The sequence below is a fragment of the Haemorhous mexicanus genome, chromosome 2 (assembly GCF_027477595.1).
Source record: "Haemorhous mexicanus isolate bHaeMex1 chromosome 2, bHaeMex1.pri, whole genome shotgun sequence".
In the NCBI taxonomy this organism is placed as follows: domain Eukaryota; kingdom Metazoa; phylum Chordata; class Aves; order Passeriformes; family Fringillidae; genus Haemorhous; species Haemorhous mexicanus.
Window position 1 is genome coordinate 32,297,470 of NC_082342.1, and position 15,350 is coordinate 32,312,819.

Sequence of the window (15,350 nt, forward strand, 5' to 3'; positions counted from 1 at the left end):
TTAGTCTTTGATGACATTTCATGTAATTTTCCAGTTTGTTTCACACTTAAATATTGCTGGGATTTTTATATAAACAGAAGTCTTCAAGGAATCTCTGATTTTATTTCTGTTTTATGGCAAAATGTAGAAAGAGTTGCAATTATTCCTTGTAGTTAATACTGCATTGATGAACATGTGAGCAATGACCCCTGTTCAACCATGACCAGTATATATGATTTATTTTTGTATGTCTCTCTCCATTCTTATCTTTCCTAGATTTTTCAGCTTAAATAGTTTTGTATTACACCACTTTCCTAGGAAATTTCTGTTCCTCCTGAGAAAAGCAAGATCTCAGTCTCCAAGTCCAGGATATTAGCATTGTGTTTTCCTTAAAAACCTGTTACAGAGTATGTATGTTGCCATGGACATCTTTGGTTTGGAGAGTGGAAGTTTGTTTACTTTAACTCTGATGCCACAGGGCTGAGCCAGACATGAAGATGTGAGCTGCCAAAATGTCAGCCCTAACTTTGGCATCCTCACGTCTAATCACTGAAACCCTCTTTCTGTATGAACCTTATGGCTAATCCACTGTGGAGAAGGGAAAAGCCAGTCAGAGAACACCTCAAATTCCCACTAATTGGAGGCAGGCTGTAGCACAGAAGCTCCAGCTCACTGTCTGGTTGTCCTTGCACACCTCTGACACAGACGTAGGGGACTGCAGAAGGGCTGTGAATACAGAATTAACAGGTCTGCCTGGGAGTAGAAGCACAAGGAACAGCAGCAGCTTCTATAAGACCTAGGAGCTGATGGTTGTCAAGACCCAAACACCTCTGTCTGCAGCTTCTTAGGACGTGCAGATCAGGAGGGAGAGTCCAATGAAGACTCTCAAAAGCAGGACAGCTCAGTCAGACTAATCAGCGTCAGCTCCTAAAGGATGCATGTTCAAAACCTGCACGTGGTCACAAACCTCAGAACAGCTCAGAGGAAGTGATGAAGACCCAGCGACTGACAGTCTTTGTTACCAATGTTGTGACAAAGAATCCTAGGCAGATTGTTTGGGCACAAGAACCTTGGTGGTTGTGAGAGTATGGGTCTGAGATTGTGCTGAATGTGGCTGAATGAAATCAGGTTTGAACTTTGGGGTTTTTTTCCAATGAAATCGCCTTCCTCCCTACCCAATAAGCTTTACTACACTGGTTCTACAGTGATGCAGCATTATTTCCTATCTGGAATTGATTGCCAGGCATCGAATTCAGCTGTTTCCCTTCTGTTTCTCTCCTGCAGATGCCGTGTGACGGCTGCATGGAGAGGGACAATGTGAGCAGTAGCGCAACCATGGAGTTCCTCCTGCTCGGCTTCTCCGAGCTGCTCCATCTGCGGGTCCTGCTCTTCCTCACCTTTCTCATTGTTCATTTGGTCACACTGGCAGCGAACGCGATGATCTTCATGGCCGTGGTGATGGAGCCCTCACGTCCCCCCATGCTTTTCTTCCTCGGCCAACTCTCTGCCGTGGAGCTCTGCTACACTTTAGTCATCGTGCCCAAGGCGCTGCTCGGCCTGGCAGCGGGCGGCAGCCCCATCTCCGTGCCGGGCTGTGCCGCCCAGATGCACCTCTTCGTGGCCCTCGGCGGGGCCGAGTGCTTCCTGCTGGCAGCCATGGCCTACGACCGCTACGTGGCCGTCTGCCAGCCCCTGCGCTACGCCGCCCTCATGGAGGGGCTGTGCCTCCGCCTGGCTCTGGCCTGCGCCCTCGGAGCCTTCGCCATCGCCCTGGGCCTGACGGTGGCGGTGTTCCGCCTGCCCTTCTGCCAGGCCCGCCGCATCGACCACTTCTGCGATGTGCCCGCCGTGCTGCGCCTGGCCTGCGCGCGGGGCTACGCCGCCCAGCTGGCCCTGCTGGCGGCCTGCGTGCTCCTCCTGCTGCTCCCCTTCCTCCTAATCCTGGCCTCCTACCTCTGCATTGCTGTGGCTTTGTTAGGCGTCGCCTCCCCCGTGGGAAGGGGCAAGGCCTTTTCCACCTGCGTTTCGCACCTGGCCATCACCTTACTGCACTACGGCTGTGCCACCTTCGTCTACATTAGTCCCAAGTCCAGTTACTCGCCGGCTCGGGACAAGGTGGTGTCTCTGGTCTACACCAACATTACTCCTTTAATGTATCCCCTCATTTATAGCCTGAGGAACAAGGAAATCAGAGGGATCCTCAGGAAAATGCTGAGGAGGAAGAAAATAGGTGAACTGGGATGCTATCAGAGTTGTGATGTGTGTGTGGGGTAAATTTTTGCTTGTTGGAAAACAGCCCCATAACCAGATCACCTATAGGCTTCACTAATGCAAACATTCAGGCAGAATTCTACATGCATCACTACATTAATGAGAAAAAGATATCTCTGCTCAAAAAAATCCAGAACAAAATGCTTGATCTAAAGGAAAATGCTTCAGTGAATTGTGATGACGAAGAGCTTTGATCAATCACTGGTCTCGCTTCTCTGATCACATACATATTCAGGCTTACATTCATAGTCATCCCAGCACAATCAGAAGATCAACACAAAAATTTTTAAAGCTAATAAACCAATATTAAAATATTGGTTTTGTTATTCCTCTATCAAGATGACAGTAGAAACTGGGTAGTCAGTACAAATTTTAGACTAGTAAGTTTAGCAGTACAATAAATCTATAGCAGCCTAAAGGAAGGTTAGAAGAAAATAATCCATGGTGAGAAAGAAAGGTAAAATAGCTGTGGTTTTCTCCAAATTTAGTAGAAGGCTGCACTCTGGCATCCCATGACAAATGGAAAGATTGTTAGTGTAAACTCATCTAACCTTGAATTATTCTACATATTGAAAGTTCAAATGCCAACAGTCTAACAAGAGTATGACTTTGCTATGCCTGATTTGCAGGAAGCAAAACATATTTCTTTTTACAGGGAGATGCTTTAGCTTTGGATTGTTCCTATGGTAACACAAAGGCTAAGATACTTGTTTTATCGTGTGACTTTCACCAGCAAAGACTGCATCATATAAATATGAATGCCTGGGGAGTGTTGAGATCTGTAATTGTAAAAGTAATAATACTGCTGCCACAGTTACTGAAATTTCTTCAGCAAAACCAGTGAGAGTTACAGCACAGGCTGGACTGCAGCAGGCATAAGAGTCTGAAAGGTGCAAAGCAGTGCTATTTTATGAGTTTCCTATGTGTAGGAGGAATGGGATGATTCAGACAAATTAGAGATGATCAACTTTGGCAGGAAGACGGGGGGAAAGAACCAACTTAATAATTTTATTTAATACTTCCCTCCCCCGTGTCTCTTTAAAGGCCATAGAGACCCCATGATGCAAAACCCACCTCTTACACAGAAAATTGTTGAGAAAAAATTACAATGTTTGCTTCTGTTCCTCTGCCTAATCCAAAGGAATTTCAACACCCCAGCTGCCCTCAACTCTGTCACTGGGCAGATTGAGAGAGCAGAGTGCTATTTGATTTCTCTGGGCTATAATCATTAAAAATTATGGTAAGTGGATATGACAAATGTAAGAAATTGGCACTGTAACTAAGGAAGTTAACTTGGAGCCTTCTGACAAAAGAGAAATATGGAATTTAAAACTGACATGAAAAGCTGTCTTCAAGTTCAGAGTCTAGCCTGCCTCAAACATTAACACAGAATATTGGCTCTCAGGTCAATGAATACCTAATTACTCTGTGGGCAAACACTTAGTTGCATTATTTAAAATTATCAAAGTTGCAGTGAACATTTTAATCACCTGCCAGCTCTTCCAAAAGTGAGAAGGGGAGGGTCACAATGAGAGAACACTATGTACTAATAGAGAAGTACTTCAGAATTACATTAGAGAAGTACTTTGAATCAAATACTATTAAGTAACTGCAATGAGCACAGAAAAAATAGGAAGCATCAATTCTAAATCCTGTCAAGTTAAATCAGGCTTTGAAGTTAATCCTGCTGCAAGCAGTTGACTAGACTTGAGATGGCCAGAGGTCCTTCCTGAGATTAGCAGGACTTTGCATCAGAGGTTTCTAACCTGCCTTCTAGGAGGTATTGATATGTCCAAAAGCCAGCAATAGAACTGAAGGACAGAAAGACACTGAGGTTTATAACACTGTTCAAAGCCTTGGTAGAGGCCCTCACATATTTCTGGCAGCTGTGGGTGTGGGTTAGCAGAGAGATAACTGTGACCTGCTGTGGGAAGATAGCAGGGCTGTCCCCTGAACCAGGATGCTCCTCATCAACCACTGCAGAACAGAGACACCTGGGCAGGCATCTCCTCACTCCAAGGATACAGATGATGCCTCTGGAAGGGATGACATGGCCTAAACAGCAGCCAGGTTAGACTCCCAGCCTGAGATACATGTGGGAAATACAACAAGCAGTGAAGGCTTTCTGAGAAGACACTTTCTCTACCTAATGTTCTTGCAGATGAACAGAGTGAGGAGATATCCCAGAGCCCAAGACCATCCTCACCAGTATTCCCATACCCACTAGTCCAAGACTAGTCCCATCAGTATTCCCACACCCATTCACAGCATCCTTCCCCCCCACCCCACGCCAGCTGTGTTGAGCACTGTATAGATGCGTAGAGAGTATGAGATAAGAGCAGCAGCAATGTATCAGAGATATCACACCCATTTCCTTTCTAAAATATTATCTTTTAATTGACTGGATCTGCTTGAGGTCCCTTTTCCACTCAACAAGTGGCTGTTTCAGTCCTGTTGACCCAGCACAGTGTGCTGAGAGCTGGAGAGTGCTCAAGCGAAGTAAAGCAGCAGCATCCCTGATGTAGGCATGAGCGCAGAATATAATTTTAAAGAGATAATTTCTAAGTTATTTTCAGACCTTCACAGGGAACAGTAGGATCCAGTCAGGCAGTGCAGGTTTTTACAAATGCACATTCCATCTCCAACTGAAGAAGGGTATGGAAAAGATCTTTCTGTGGGTGTAGTAGTTTTTTTGGGTTGGGTAGGGATTCAAGACTCCCCAGTGAATGAGTACAGCTGGGTACCTGCATTTCACAAATGGTCTTGTCCTTTCTTGGAAGAGGAATGCTTGCATTCCCAAATTTGCAGAGACCTGAGATTTGGCAAACATAGATGTCATGAAGTTTTCCAGTGAAACCAATTAGGACATCACTAAGAATCACTTCATGGTTTACACAGCCATAAAAACAGAGTATTCACCCTTGCAATTAATTTCGTAAAGGCGGCCCTGAGCAAGCACCGTGTGAGAACACTGATCTTATCAGTGGTGGAGCACCAGAGCCCAGCCTGTAAAAGTTCAACCTGTAAGATCACATCAGCGATCAGCTGTCCACGTTCTCAAAAATGAAGAGAGTTTGGAGGATGATGGCCCAGACTTTGGGTAGCATTCAGGATACTCAAGGTCCAGCACCTTGAATGGTACATGCCACTGAAAGGTTCCTCCACTCAAGGGGATACTTCAAGGTGGTTCCTTGAAAGCTAATGCCAGTACCAGTGATACCGGCAGGATACAAATGAAACCTCCCTTTCAGTATAGAGAGAAACCAGAGAAAAATGCTTCGGTGTTTTTCTTTGTTTGTTTTTGTTTGGTTGGGGTTTCATTTTGGTTTTTTTTTTTTTTTTTTTTGCACACTATTATGCTTTGCTGGCAATCCAGGTAAGACATTTCCTAAAAATTGTTCCTATAAATAATCAAGTTCCTAAAAGAAATAAATGCACTTGCATTAAGAGAAAATCCTTATTTTCCTAGGAGTATAAATACAAAAGTTTATTTAGAAGATTTGGTTTTATTATGGGTAAGGAAAGTTGAAAAATTAGCAAAAGTCCAGTATTAAGAGCTAGGAAGAAATTTCAGTGTATTTATTTTCCCTTGACAAAGTCATGTTATCACATTCTGTCTGTTTTGGCTTACATGGAAAGTGTGTCCACCAGCCTTTCTTTCTTTCTTTCACATTCCTTAAAAGCTTAGAAAACCGGCAAATAATCCTATATTTACCCAAATAGATGGTTTTTATCCTTTGATCTGAAGCAGAAAGGTGAAATTAATACAGCTATTTACAATAATGGAGTTGTGAAATGAAATGGATGTGGGCTTAGAAGCAAACCTAGAAAATAGATGTTAATATCATGAGGGTGAAAAGTTGTCAAAAATTTTCTTTATTAAGAAAAGGCCTCTGTTTTTGATGTTTATTATGAACATGCCAAAGGAGCAATATTTACTGTTATTACTTTACTATTTACATATTTTTCTTTTATAAAGGCTAGGATGCTATAGGAGTTTCTCTTGCAGATATTTATAGACAGAAGATTTACAAAAGAAGAGAGATGAGTCCTTCCTGAGATTACTTTTTACTATTATATGAAATTATGTATTCAGCATATAAAATCTGATGGGTTCCTACATGATATAAAACAAATATAGTCCACACCCCCATAAACAAGCTAATGGGAATGAAATTACTTAAATAATCTGCCATTTCTACACAGAATTAAACATTTCTACAAGCTTTTTATTTATCATCTCGGCTGTTGCACAGGCCTTAAATTTCCTTTAATGGATTGTTTCAGGAAGCAACCAGGAACATAGAACAAAAACTAATCAGGAGACCAAAGTGGAGCTGAAGAATGAGGTGAAGCTCCTGCCAGAAACCTGGTTGGTTTCAGAATTAGTTTCACCTTGCCCTACAAGTACCTCCACATCAAAAAGCTGACTGAAGGTGTTATTAATAATTCCAGCACTGTATCCCTGACCTAAAGCTCTTGGCTCTAAAGATCCTATTGTGCTCAGTTGTCTTCCAAGCAAGTCCAGGAAAAAGTGAGAATGGGAAGGTCGATACCCACCCAGTATTGGCTTTACCTGCATAAGTGCAAGAACATGAGACAGTCTGGTTTTACAAATTGGTATGTAAAGATGTAAGACCGTCTGGTTCTACAAATTGGCATGTAAAGTTGAGGGAAGACCTGATGGCTCAGCAGCATATGGCCTCTAGCCTAGTCACTGCTGAAAATCAGGTCTCCTAAAATCTGTGTAGGGTTTCATTGTGGTTTTGCTGTACAGTTGCTCTCAGCATTCATTTCAGTTTTCATGTTTTGATTTAATTAATGAGTTCAAGTTTCAAAAAATCAAGTGGGAGGCTGAACTGAGAATAGAGTTGGCAGTGAGTCGGGAAGATGTTAACACGTTCAATGCCCTCTTTCCACCTGCAAGGTGTCTGCTTCAAATACCTTCTCGTGATGTCCACCTTGAAACCTCTCAGGGAGAATGCTGCTTGCTAACACAGTGAACAGTGGAAACTATTTCATTTCTGCACTGGACAGCAACTCTTCAACATCAGGATCAAGCTACAACAGCAACAAATATGGGCAAGGTTCTTGTGTTTAGATTGTGGAGGCAACTGTAATTTGTTAAGAGGAGGACCATAAAAATATCTTGAAAAAACATATTAGAAACAGACATAAAAGCTTTAAAATATTTGTTGTAAACTCCCAGAAAATAAAAGATTTATTAACTCACACATTCACCTGTAAGAGCAGAAAATATACATTTTAAATCACACTACTTAAGTGACTAGTGGTATGGCTTTTTATTGCATTTTAGTAAAGCCTTTTCAGCATCAGTGAGATATTTCCATGCTTGAACATAATTAACCCAGGACTGGGGAAGAACAGCTAGAAAATATGAAGAAATTGCAAATTACAGAGAGGTATGTGTTTGCCATGCAGAGGTTACTATTGCTATATTTTGAGCTTTGATTCAGCTACTAAAAATATTATAATCTTACTTTTCTATAATCTAGTGCAATAAGTTGTCAGCATTTCTCTACTAGAAATAAGTCATCAGTCATTTCTCTACTAGAAATCAATTTTTTCTGGGTCAGATTTTATGTTTATCACACATATTCTGTTGTGTTAGTAATGCTAAAGGAGAAACTGAATGCTTTAGTGAAATCTTAATGCCAACAAGATGAATAAATATCTTTAAAGGTGCCCAGGAAGTATGTGCTGTCAAAGAGAAATGCTAAGTGTAGAACTGCACTTTTTGGATTTCTAAGTATATAATGTGCTGCAAAGGTATAATAGAAAATAACTCTTGTGACCCAGATTGTTACCACGTAGGGAAGTTTTATGATTAGGAGAATGAATCAGATTCTATTATGACTTGGTTTTCATTGGTTTCCTCTTGTCTGTACAAAATGTCATACCTCAGCATAAGCGAAGCCCTGTTTGGCTGCTCTCCCAGAGGCAGCCGGGACATCTGGGGCTCCACAGCCGCTGGACCACGGGGGGGAGCAGAGCTGGGCTAGCAAGAGAATTATCTCAGGTAATTTCTAAGGAAAAGCAAGGTCCTCCCCCTCATTTGCAGCATGGTGTAATAATTTAACTGAGCCCTGTTTTGCAAGACAAATAAGAGCATGGCAGACCATGGCAAGATAAGCTTATCCAGAGACAAAAGCCAGCAAGCCTACAGTTCAGGCAGCAGTGCAAACACGCTTCCCTGCCTGATCAGGTGTCCAGCCAGGGCATCAGCAGGTAGAGAAACACCTGTTAGTGTGTTGCTGATGATCAAGTAAGTGGAGTTTTATTCAGAAATACTGGGCTTCTTCTAGTCCATGTAGTGTATGACATCTCTGTCAGGTGGAAGATATATTTGGGAAGCTACCCTCCTGCCTGTTTTGACTGCAGCCCAAGTAAGGAACTGTCTACATTCCTGGTGGAAGATGTGATTGCTCATCTACCAATGATGAACTGAACAAGCAAAAGATTGATGTGGGGAGGGATGACTGGAGAACTTTAATCCAAATACCTGCTCACTGCAGGGTTAACACCAAAACTGTGTCAGGTTGCTCAGGGCCTTTCAGGCAAAGCTTGTACATCTCCAGGGGTGTTTATCTCTCATATGTGAGGAAGAATAAGGGAGCGTCCCCTGCTTCTTCTGTGGATGAAAACTCAGATCTACGCCTTGTCTCTATCAGCTTCATTCATTCCCTTGCCCTTGTGCTTCTTCTCAAGGGAGAAAGATAACCAGCTTGGCTACTTGTGCAGGCAGGTCCTCAGGTCTCTAACACGGGGGTGGCTGCTTTGTAATCCAGAGGAGCTACTTGTGCTTCTTCATAGGAGTTTAAAGTATCTATTTAAAACAAAATCTGAGTTTCTGAATGCAAAATGTCCATATACAAAACTAATTTAACAGCTTAAACCACTAAATGGTAGGAGTCTGTTTTCTGCAGAAAAACAATCTGAAGTCAGCTGTTTGAAATATTCTAAGATAATTGCTGGTAGAGTAGAGCCAGAAAACCTTCTAAGATAAACATGAAAACACTAGAATATTTAACTGTGGTCATGCAGGTGAGAATAAGGGACAGAAACCACAAATTTTCTACAGGGAATAAGATATTCATACAGAGCATATCTTAGGCTCTACAGAGCTGTCATATATTATTCCTAGAGTTGTAGAAATAGTGGATAAAAGGAGTGAATCAGAGACCACAGAAGAAGAGCAAGTTCCTCCTTCAGACTGAAGTTGGCTTGTTGCAGAATGGATTTGAGGCCTCTGGAAGACCTATACATCGATGTTACTATGATACCTTACTGAAAGCCAGTTCAGGATGCATAGATTCAAGTTATCAGTACCAAAGGGATGCTTTGATAATTAGGTAAGTGATATCAAGTGAGAAACTCCAGAGATTATTTCTAGGTTCTGTTTCATTCATCATCTGTAAGGACATTTAACAGCACAATGGTGAAACTCGTTCTAAAATATGAAGAGCAGCAAACACAGTAAACAATTTGTAAGAATCATATGAGACAGTTCTGTCTGAACTGCAGTTCAAAAGCAGCACGTCCCAACTCAGCCTTGGGAGTGCCCTTTGACTTTCCCAACAGCACATCAAAACAAGAGCTGGTGCATAGCCTTCCTCCTCACTTCCCTCACCGCAAGCCCACATAGCTGTAGGAGGAAAGCCCAGGTGTGTTGTGTGGTGATATTTTCCAGCTGGATACCTAATCACAGTGATACTCAAAACAATATTCTGAGAAATGGAAGGAAAAAATGTGCCCTGCAATTCAGAAATACTCGGAGGGCCAAGAAAGAGAGGATGAGAATCAGCCCAAAGACATTCTGAGAGTGAGCTGAAAAGACACAGTTACCTTCTTAACACCGAAATGCGTGCCAGAGATGAGATGCTCACTGGGAAGCCATGAGAGTGAGAGGCTGTGGAGATGTAAATCACAGAATCATAGAATATGATTGTAAACAAGACATAAAAAGATTTTTTTAATTAAGTTCTTTCAGTTTTGCTTATTTGTTGTTTGTTTGGAATTTGTTTGTTTTAGTTGTTTGTTGTTGGTGTTTTTGTTTGTGTTTTTTTACAGTCAGAGAATTAATTTTGCCCAACAATTTCCAAAGACAAAATCCAAGCCTGTGGTGCACTAACAGAATAACAATGTCAATGAAATACTCAGTATGAAAAGGCACATGTGATACTCACTCTTCTGGCTTACAGCCTCTGTGTACATTCCCTCTTTTTCCCTTTGGATCTGCATTTTGGTGCAGAGGACACACGGGAAAGCAATCTAGCAGAGCTTTTACAGGTATCAGCAAAGTTCTATGCATTTTGTGTTTTTACTTCTGTGTGCTCCCACTTGTTTATAGATTTTCTTCAGATCCTGATACTGCTGAAACATTAGACTGTATTTTGTTTCACTATCACTGTACACATTCTGACTGTGAGCTACACCAGGCGATCTCCAATCTGAAAAAACACAAAGCAATAAATACAATTTCTGACCACCATTATCTGGAAAAACCCAATTGCTGATCCCCATCTGCCCACACTACAAGAGGAAGGAAAAGAAGGTAATTTTTTTTTTTTGGCCATATTCTCCAGTAAGCCATAGTAAATTGCTTCCTGCCTATTCCTTAGATCAAATGTTCTGAGTATCTGCACACCAGTGAAATGGAGACAGAGTACCCCAAGGCTCTTCACCCCAGAAGTTGTCACTTCTGGGATTTTACAGATGCAAACTCTGTTAGCCCTGAGGAGACAAATGTCAGGCCTTGACACTGATTTTTTTCTCCTGAGGAAGAACATGAGCTCCTGGCCTGCCCTAGAGCCTTATCCTCCAGCTGCAAATGGTTCTTCCCCATTTCACATCTATTTAGGCCTTGCCTGTGTCATCCTATCAGAGAGAAGTTAGCTGTGGGTCTGTCTGCCCCACTGCTGCCTCACAGACTGAAGGCACAAAACTGTACAAATGAAGCCCTAAGTGGACACATTCCCCCAGCACAAACTCAAGGTATGGGTTGTCGACCAAAAAATCTTATATGGCTACTGCAATGGGAGTCATTCAATTGGGGGGGAAACATAGGCATAAAAGTTTTGAGACAGTACTGTGGACTGATAAAGAGAATTTTAGACAGCATTAAACTGTAACAAATTTAAGGTACAACTACTCTAAATGCTATTTACATTTGAATTGTTTGCACCTATATTTTATTTCATGTACTATGTAAAATTTAAAGCTTAGTACTGTAACCATTTGTTCTGAAATTTCTCTTGCCTATGTTCAGACATCTCAGGATAGATCTTGCTTTCTCAAGATGTATGGTTTGAGAACCACAGGATTCACTGAAAGATTAGACCCAAGAGCCCTCAGAGATTCCACAGTCCCAAATGCTGCTCAGAGCAGGGCTGACTCCAGAGGTGGTTGTGTTGTTCATGGCTGTGTCCTGGCAAATCTGGAACATCTCCAAGGGTGGAGATCCCCCAGCCTCTCTAGGCAACCTGACAAGGTCCTTTCTTTAGCCTTCCCTGGGGAGGAGGAGGAAGAGAGCAGGAGGAATGCAGCTGTACAGCAAATGTAAGTGCAACAATACCATCTGTACTTAGAGGGAGGGGTGTAATAGCTGTGTATGGGTGGGAGTAACATCCTTGATGAATGCCAGAAGAGACAGAACAAAGGCAAGTTCTTTCATATTTATGTCCCTCAGGAAGAAAACAAAAAGTCCCATGAGGTCTTCGTACACAGAGAAAGAATCCTTCTAGTTTGCTTCCTCTCCCATGATTTCTTTTTTGCTGAAAAGCAGGCACTGCCCATCAATGCAGGGGATCATACTAAGCAAACAACAGTAATTCTGGCAGACAAAGTGGTATCCCTGTTGCTCGTGACATACTTGGGAATGAAATGGACTGCTGTCCCCGTGTACAGATGGATTTCCTAAACATATTCAGTGAGGATGGCTCAGTGGTTTTAGCCCCATTATCATATATCACAGAATCACAGAAAGGCTTGTCTTGGAAGAGACCTGGAAGATCATCTGTTTCCAACTGCCCTGCTATGGGGGTTGGAGCTAGACCTTCCACTAGACCAGATTGCTCCAGGGTCCCATCCAACCTGGCCTTGAACACTTCCTGGGATGGAATAGCAACAACCTCCCTGGGCAACCTGTTCCAGTACTGCACCACCCTGAAGAATTTCTTCCTAAAATTTCGGTTTAAAGCCGGGGCCGGGGCCGGCGGGATCGGGAAGGATGGCGAGGGCTGCCCAGGAGGTGGCAATCGGGAGCTTCTTACGGGAGTGGAGCAAAGGTGGAGGGAGGCTCCCAGGAAAGAGGTGGCTGCCTTTAAGGTGGGTTTATTTGCCTGCCAGATGGGAAGTCTGTGACCAGCCCCTTAGAACAGGTAAAGGCAGTAAGGCTTCTCCACCCACTCGCCTTGATCTTTCATCACCACCGTGGGCCAGGCGGGCGCTTGTGCAACGTGCGCGCCGCGCTCGGGAGGCTGCGGGAGAGGCCCATGCGCTGCCCGCAGCTGCCCGGGCACGGAGGCCGGAGCCGGCGGGGGCTGAAAGCCGGGCCCCCTCTCCGGCCAGCCTGGGGCTGAGTACCTGCAGCGGCGGGATGGAGCTCTCCCTCGGGCTCCTTCTCCTCTGGGCTCTCCTTCCTCCCGAGGGGCACGGCAAAGAAGGTAAGCGTGGGACCCGCCGCCGGTCCCTCTGCCTGGAGGGCTGGGCTGGGGCGCGCAGCGAGAGCGACCTCGCTAAGGGGAAGGGAACGGGAGCGGGCCCACGCGTCTGGGGCTCCAGGGACACCTCCGAGGGACTGGGGGTCAGGGAAGGGCAGCCGGCAGTGGGGGGACCACGGCCTGGCAAATCCCATCCGAATCTCGGTGGTTCAGTGAACGAACCCAGGTAGGTTCTCGCCCTCATTCACCTCCTCCTAGTTGAAGCACAAACGCCTCGGCATATCCAGTGATCCAAGAGAATTCTGACCCTGTTCCCCTCAAACACGGGCCTTGCAGATAACAAGTTTAAACACAAACTCAGAAAGTTTCTCCCCTCCTCTGGCAACACCCCCGCAGTTTCCTCAGGAAGCCCTCCTAGGAGTTAACCCTTATGAGCAAGCGGACAGTCATTTTATCGGAGTTTTTATCTACCCTACTCCTGAAGATGGAGCTGGGCTTTAAAATTTCCTCTTCCACCTCTTTAGGCTTCCGTGTTTCCCTTCCCTGTACCACTTACTCCCTTTTATTAAATGTAGTGATTTTTTTTTTTCCTTCCATCTTGGTAGTTGCACAGTGGTTATGAAACGTGGGAGAATGCTAACTTTTACTCGAGAGGTGAGGGAAGTGTAAATCTCGGCTCTGTTTCCTACCTCCTCCTGCAGTCAATTCCTGCTAGGGACTTCTGTTTTGTACAGCAAGAGGTGTTGGGTCTTTTCCATCCCAAGGACAGTCCTCCACTTCTCAAGGCTCTGGACTGAGGGGACTTTGTCACAACTGGCAGTTCAGCCATGGGCTCAGCTCTGGTTCTGCGAGTGCTCAGTGATCTTTTAAAGGCTCTTTGACAAGCACGTTTCCACTAAGGATCCAGCTACGTGATGGATGCAGCTGGCAGACCCAGTGGAGAAGGCCAGCCTGGGTGAGAAGGAACACCGGGTGGCACCGCGCAGGCTTCGGTTTCCAGAAGCGTGTGACCAGTAGTTGGCAGTAACAGTCAGGGACCTGTCTGCCCGCTTCTCCCCTATCTCAGCCATCTCATTTGGGCTGTGTCTGTGATCCACTCTTCCTTAACTTGTCTGTCAGGGAAACAGCTCATTTTCCAGGCGTCCTCTCTTATCTGAAGCCTTTCTTCTTTTTGGGGACACCTCCTCCCCTGTGGCTGGACAGCCACGTGAGACTCCTAGCAGCAAAGCTGTGGACCAGAGAGTTAGTAGTCCCTGAAGACTTTATTCCTCTGCCTCTGTAGTCTTACTGACTCAATCATCCTTTCTGTGGAGAATCCCTGCTGTGGGATTCACTTTGAGAAGTACTGCTTGGCAATGGGCTTTTTCCCTCTAGTGGGCACCCAGCAGCTGAAGGAGCTGCCATTGCTGGCAGTGCAGAGCATGGCACAATGGCTCTGCCAGATTCCTGTCCTGGCCACTTCCAAGTTCCTTTCCCCTTGCTCTGCTAGAGCTTGCCATGCTGTTCACTCCACATTGCTGCTTCACTCCTGAAGAGGAGGGGATGGCATAGATGTTATCTGAGCGACGGTTCTGGCAGGACAGGCTACCTCACCCTCTGAGCTTTTGGAGCTAACCACAAAGGAATATTATCTCAAATAAAGAGATTGAGAGTAGAGGGGAAGTGAATGAGGAGCCTTGTCTGGACAGGGAGTCTGTGGCTAGGAAGGTTTTGCCATATGACCATACTGTGAGCACTTCGAACTTGCAAAACCTGGATTCCTGCTTTTCCCTTCTCCCATCCTGAAAGGGTGTTTCAGAGGTGAGAACAGCAGCGCAATCCCTCTTATCTCTCATTCTGGGCCCACAGCCTGCTTCCTCATTCCTCAGGACTCTTGCTGATCTGCACTTTACACTATTACTTATAGTTGGCAGGGAATATTTGTAAAACAGTCAGATGAGGGGGAGGAAACCTGGTTATTTAAATGCCATTTAAAAATCTCCCCACTCCTACCTTTCACCCCCAGATTCTTTTCTGAGATGTTCAGAAACGACCCCTCTGAATACACCCACAGGAATCTAAAAGGGAATCCAAAGAATTTTTCCTGTTTCCTATGTTCCCAAGCTGGGACTTCGATAGGTGCACAGAAACCAGTAGTCTGTTCTGGCAGCACCGGCAGACCCAAAGGCAGGCACGAAGCTGCACATCCCACAGTGTGTCTTATTCCAACTCCTCTGCTTTCTCAATGTTTGCCTACAAAGTGACACATTTTTAAACGTGTCTTCAGATCAAGACTTTAGGCCAAACTGCGATCGCGTTTTCAAATTCCTTTGAAGGCTAAAAATGAACATACCAATGATTTTCTCCTTTGTCACACGACTCCAGGAGCGAGGCTTAAAGCAGCTGTGCAATTCCGCAGGAGGTGGCCGTGCTGTGGCC

At 44.4% G+C, this 15,350-nt stretch overlaps 2 protein-coding genes across 3 annotated transcripts in view; both read left to right on the forward strand.

The window, feature by feature from the left end:
• Positions 1 to 1,263: 1,263 nt before the first annotated feature.
• On the forward strand, positions 1,264 to 2,308 carry LOC132324195 (olfactory receptor 10AC1-like). The gene is given in 2 exon segments (XM_059840293.1): positions 1,264 to 2,207; positions 2,209 to 2,308. Coding segments are annotated over 2 exon segments (1,044 nt in total).
• Positions 2,309 to 12,546: 10,238 nt separating this feature from the next.
• The window catches only part of EPHA1 (EPH receptor A1), a 34,576-nt gene continuing 31,772 nt past the window's right edge, over positions 12,547 to 15,350 (forward strand). For both annotated transcript variants that reach the window (XM_059838255.1, XM_059838256.1), the window contains exon 1: positions 12,547 to 12,935. In XM_059838255.1, the coding sequence (XP_059694238.1) occupies positions 12,869 to 12,935 (67 nt within the window). In that variant the 5' untranslated portion in view covers positions 12,547 to 12,868. The remainder of the gene's footprint in view (positions 12,936 to 15,350) is intronic.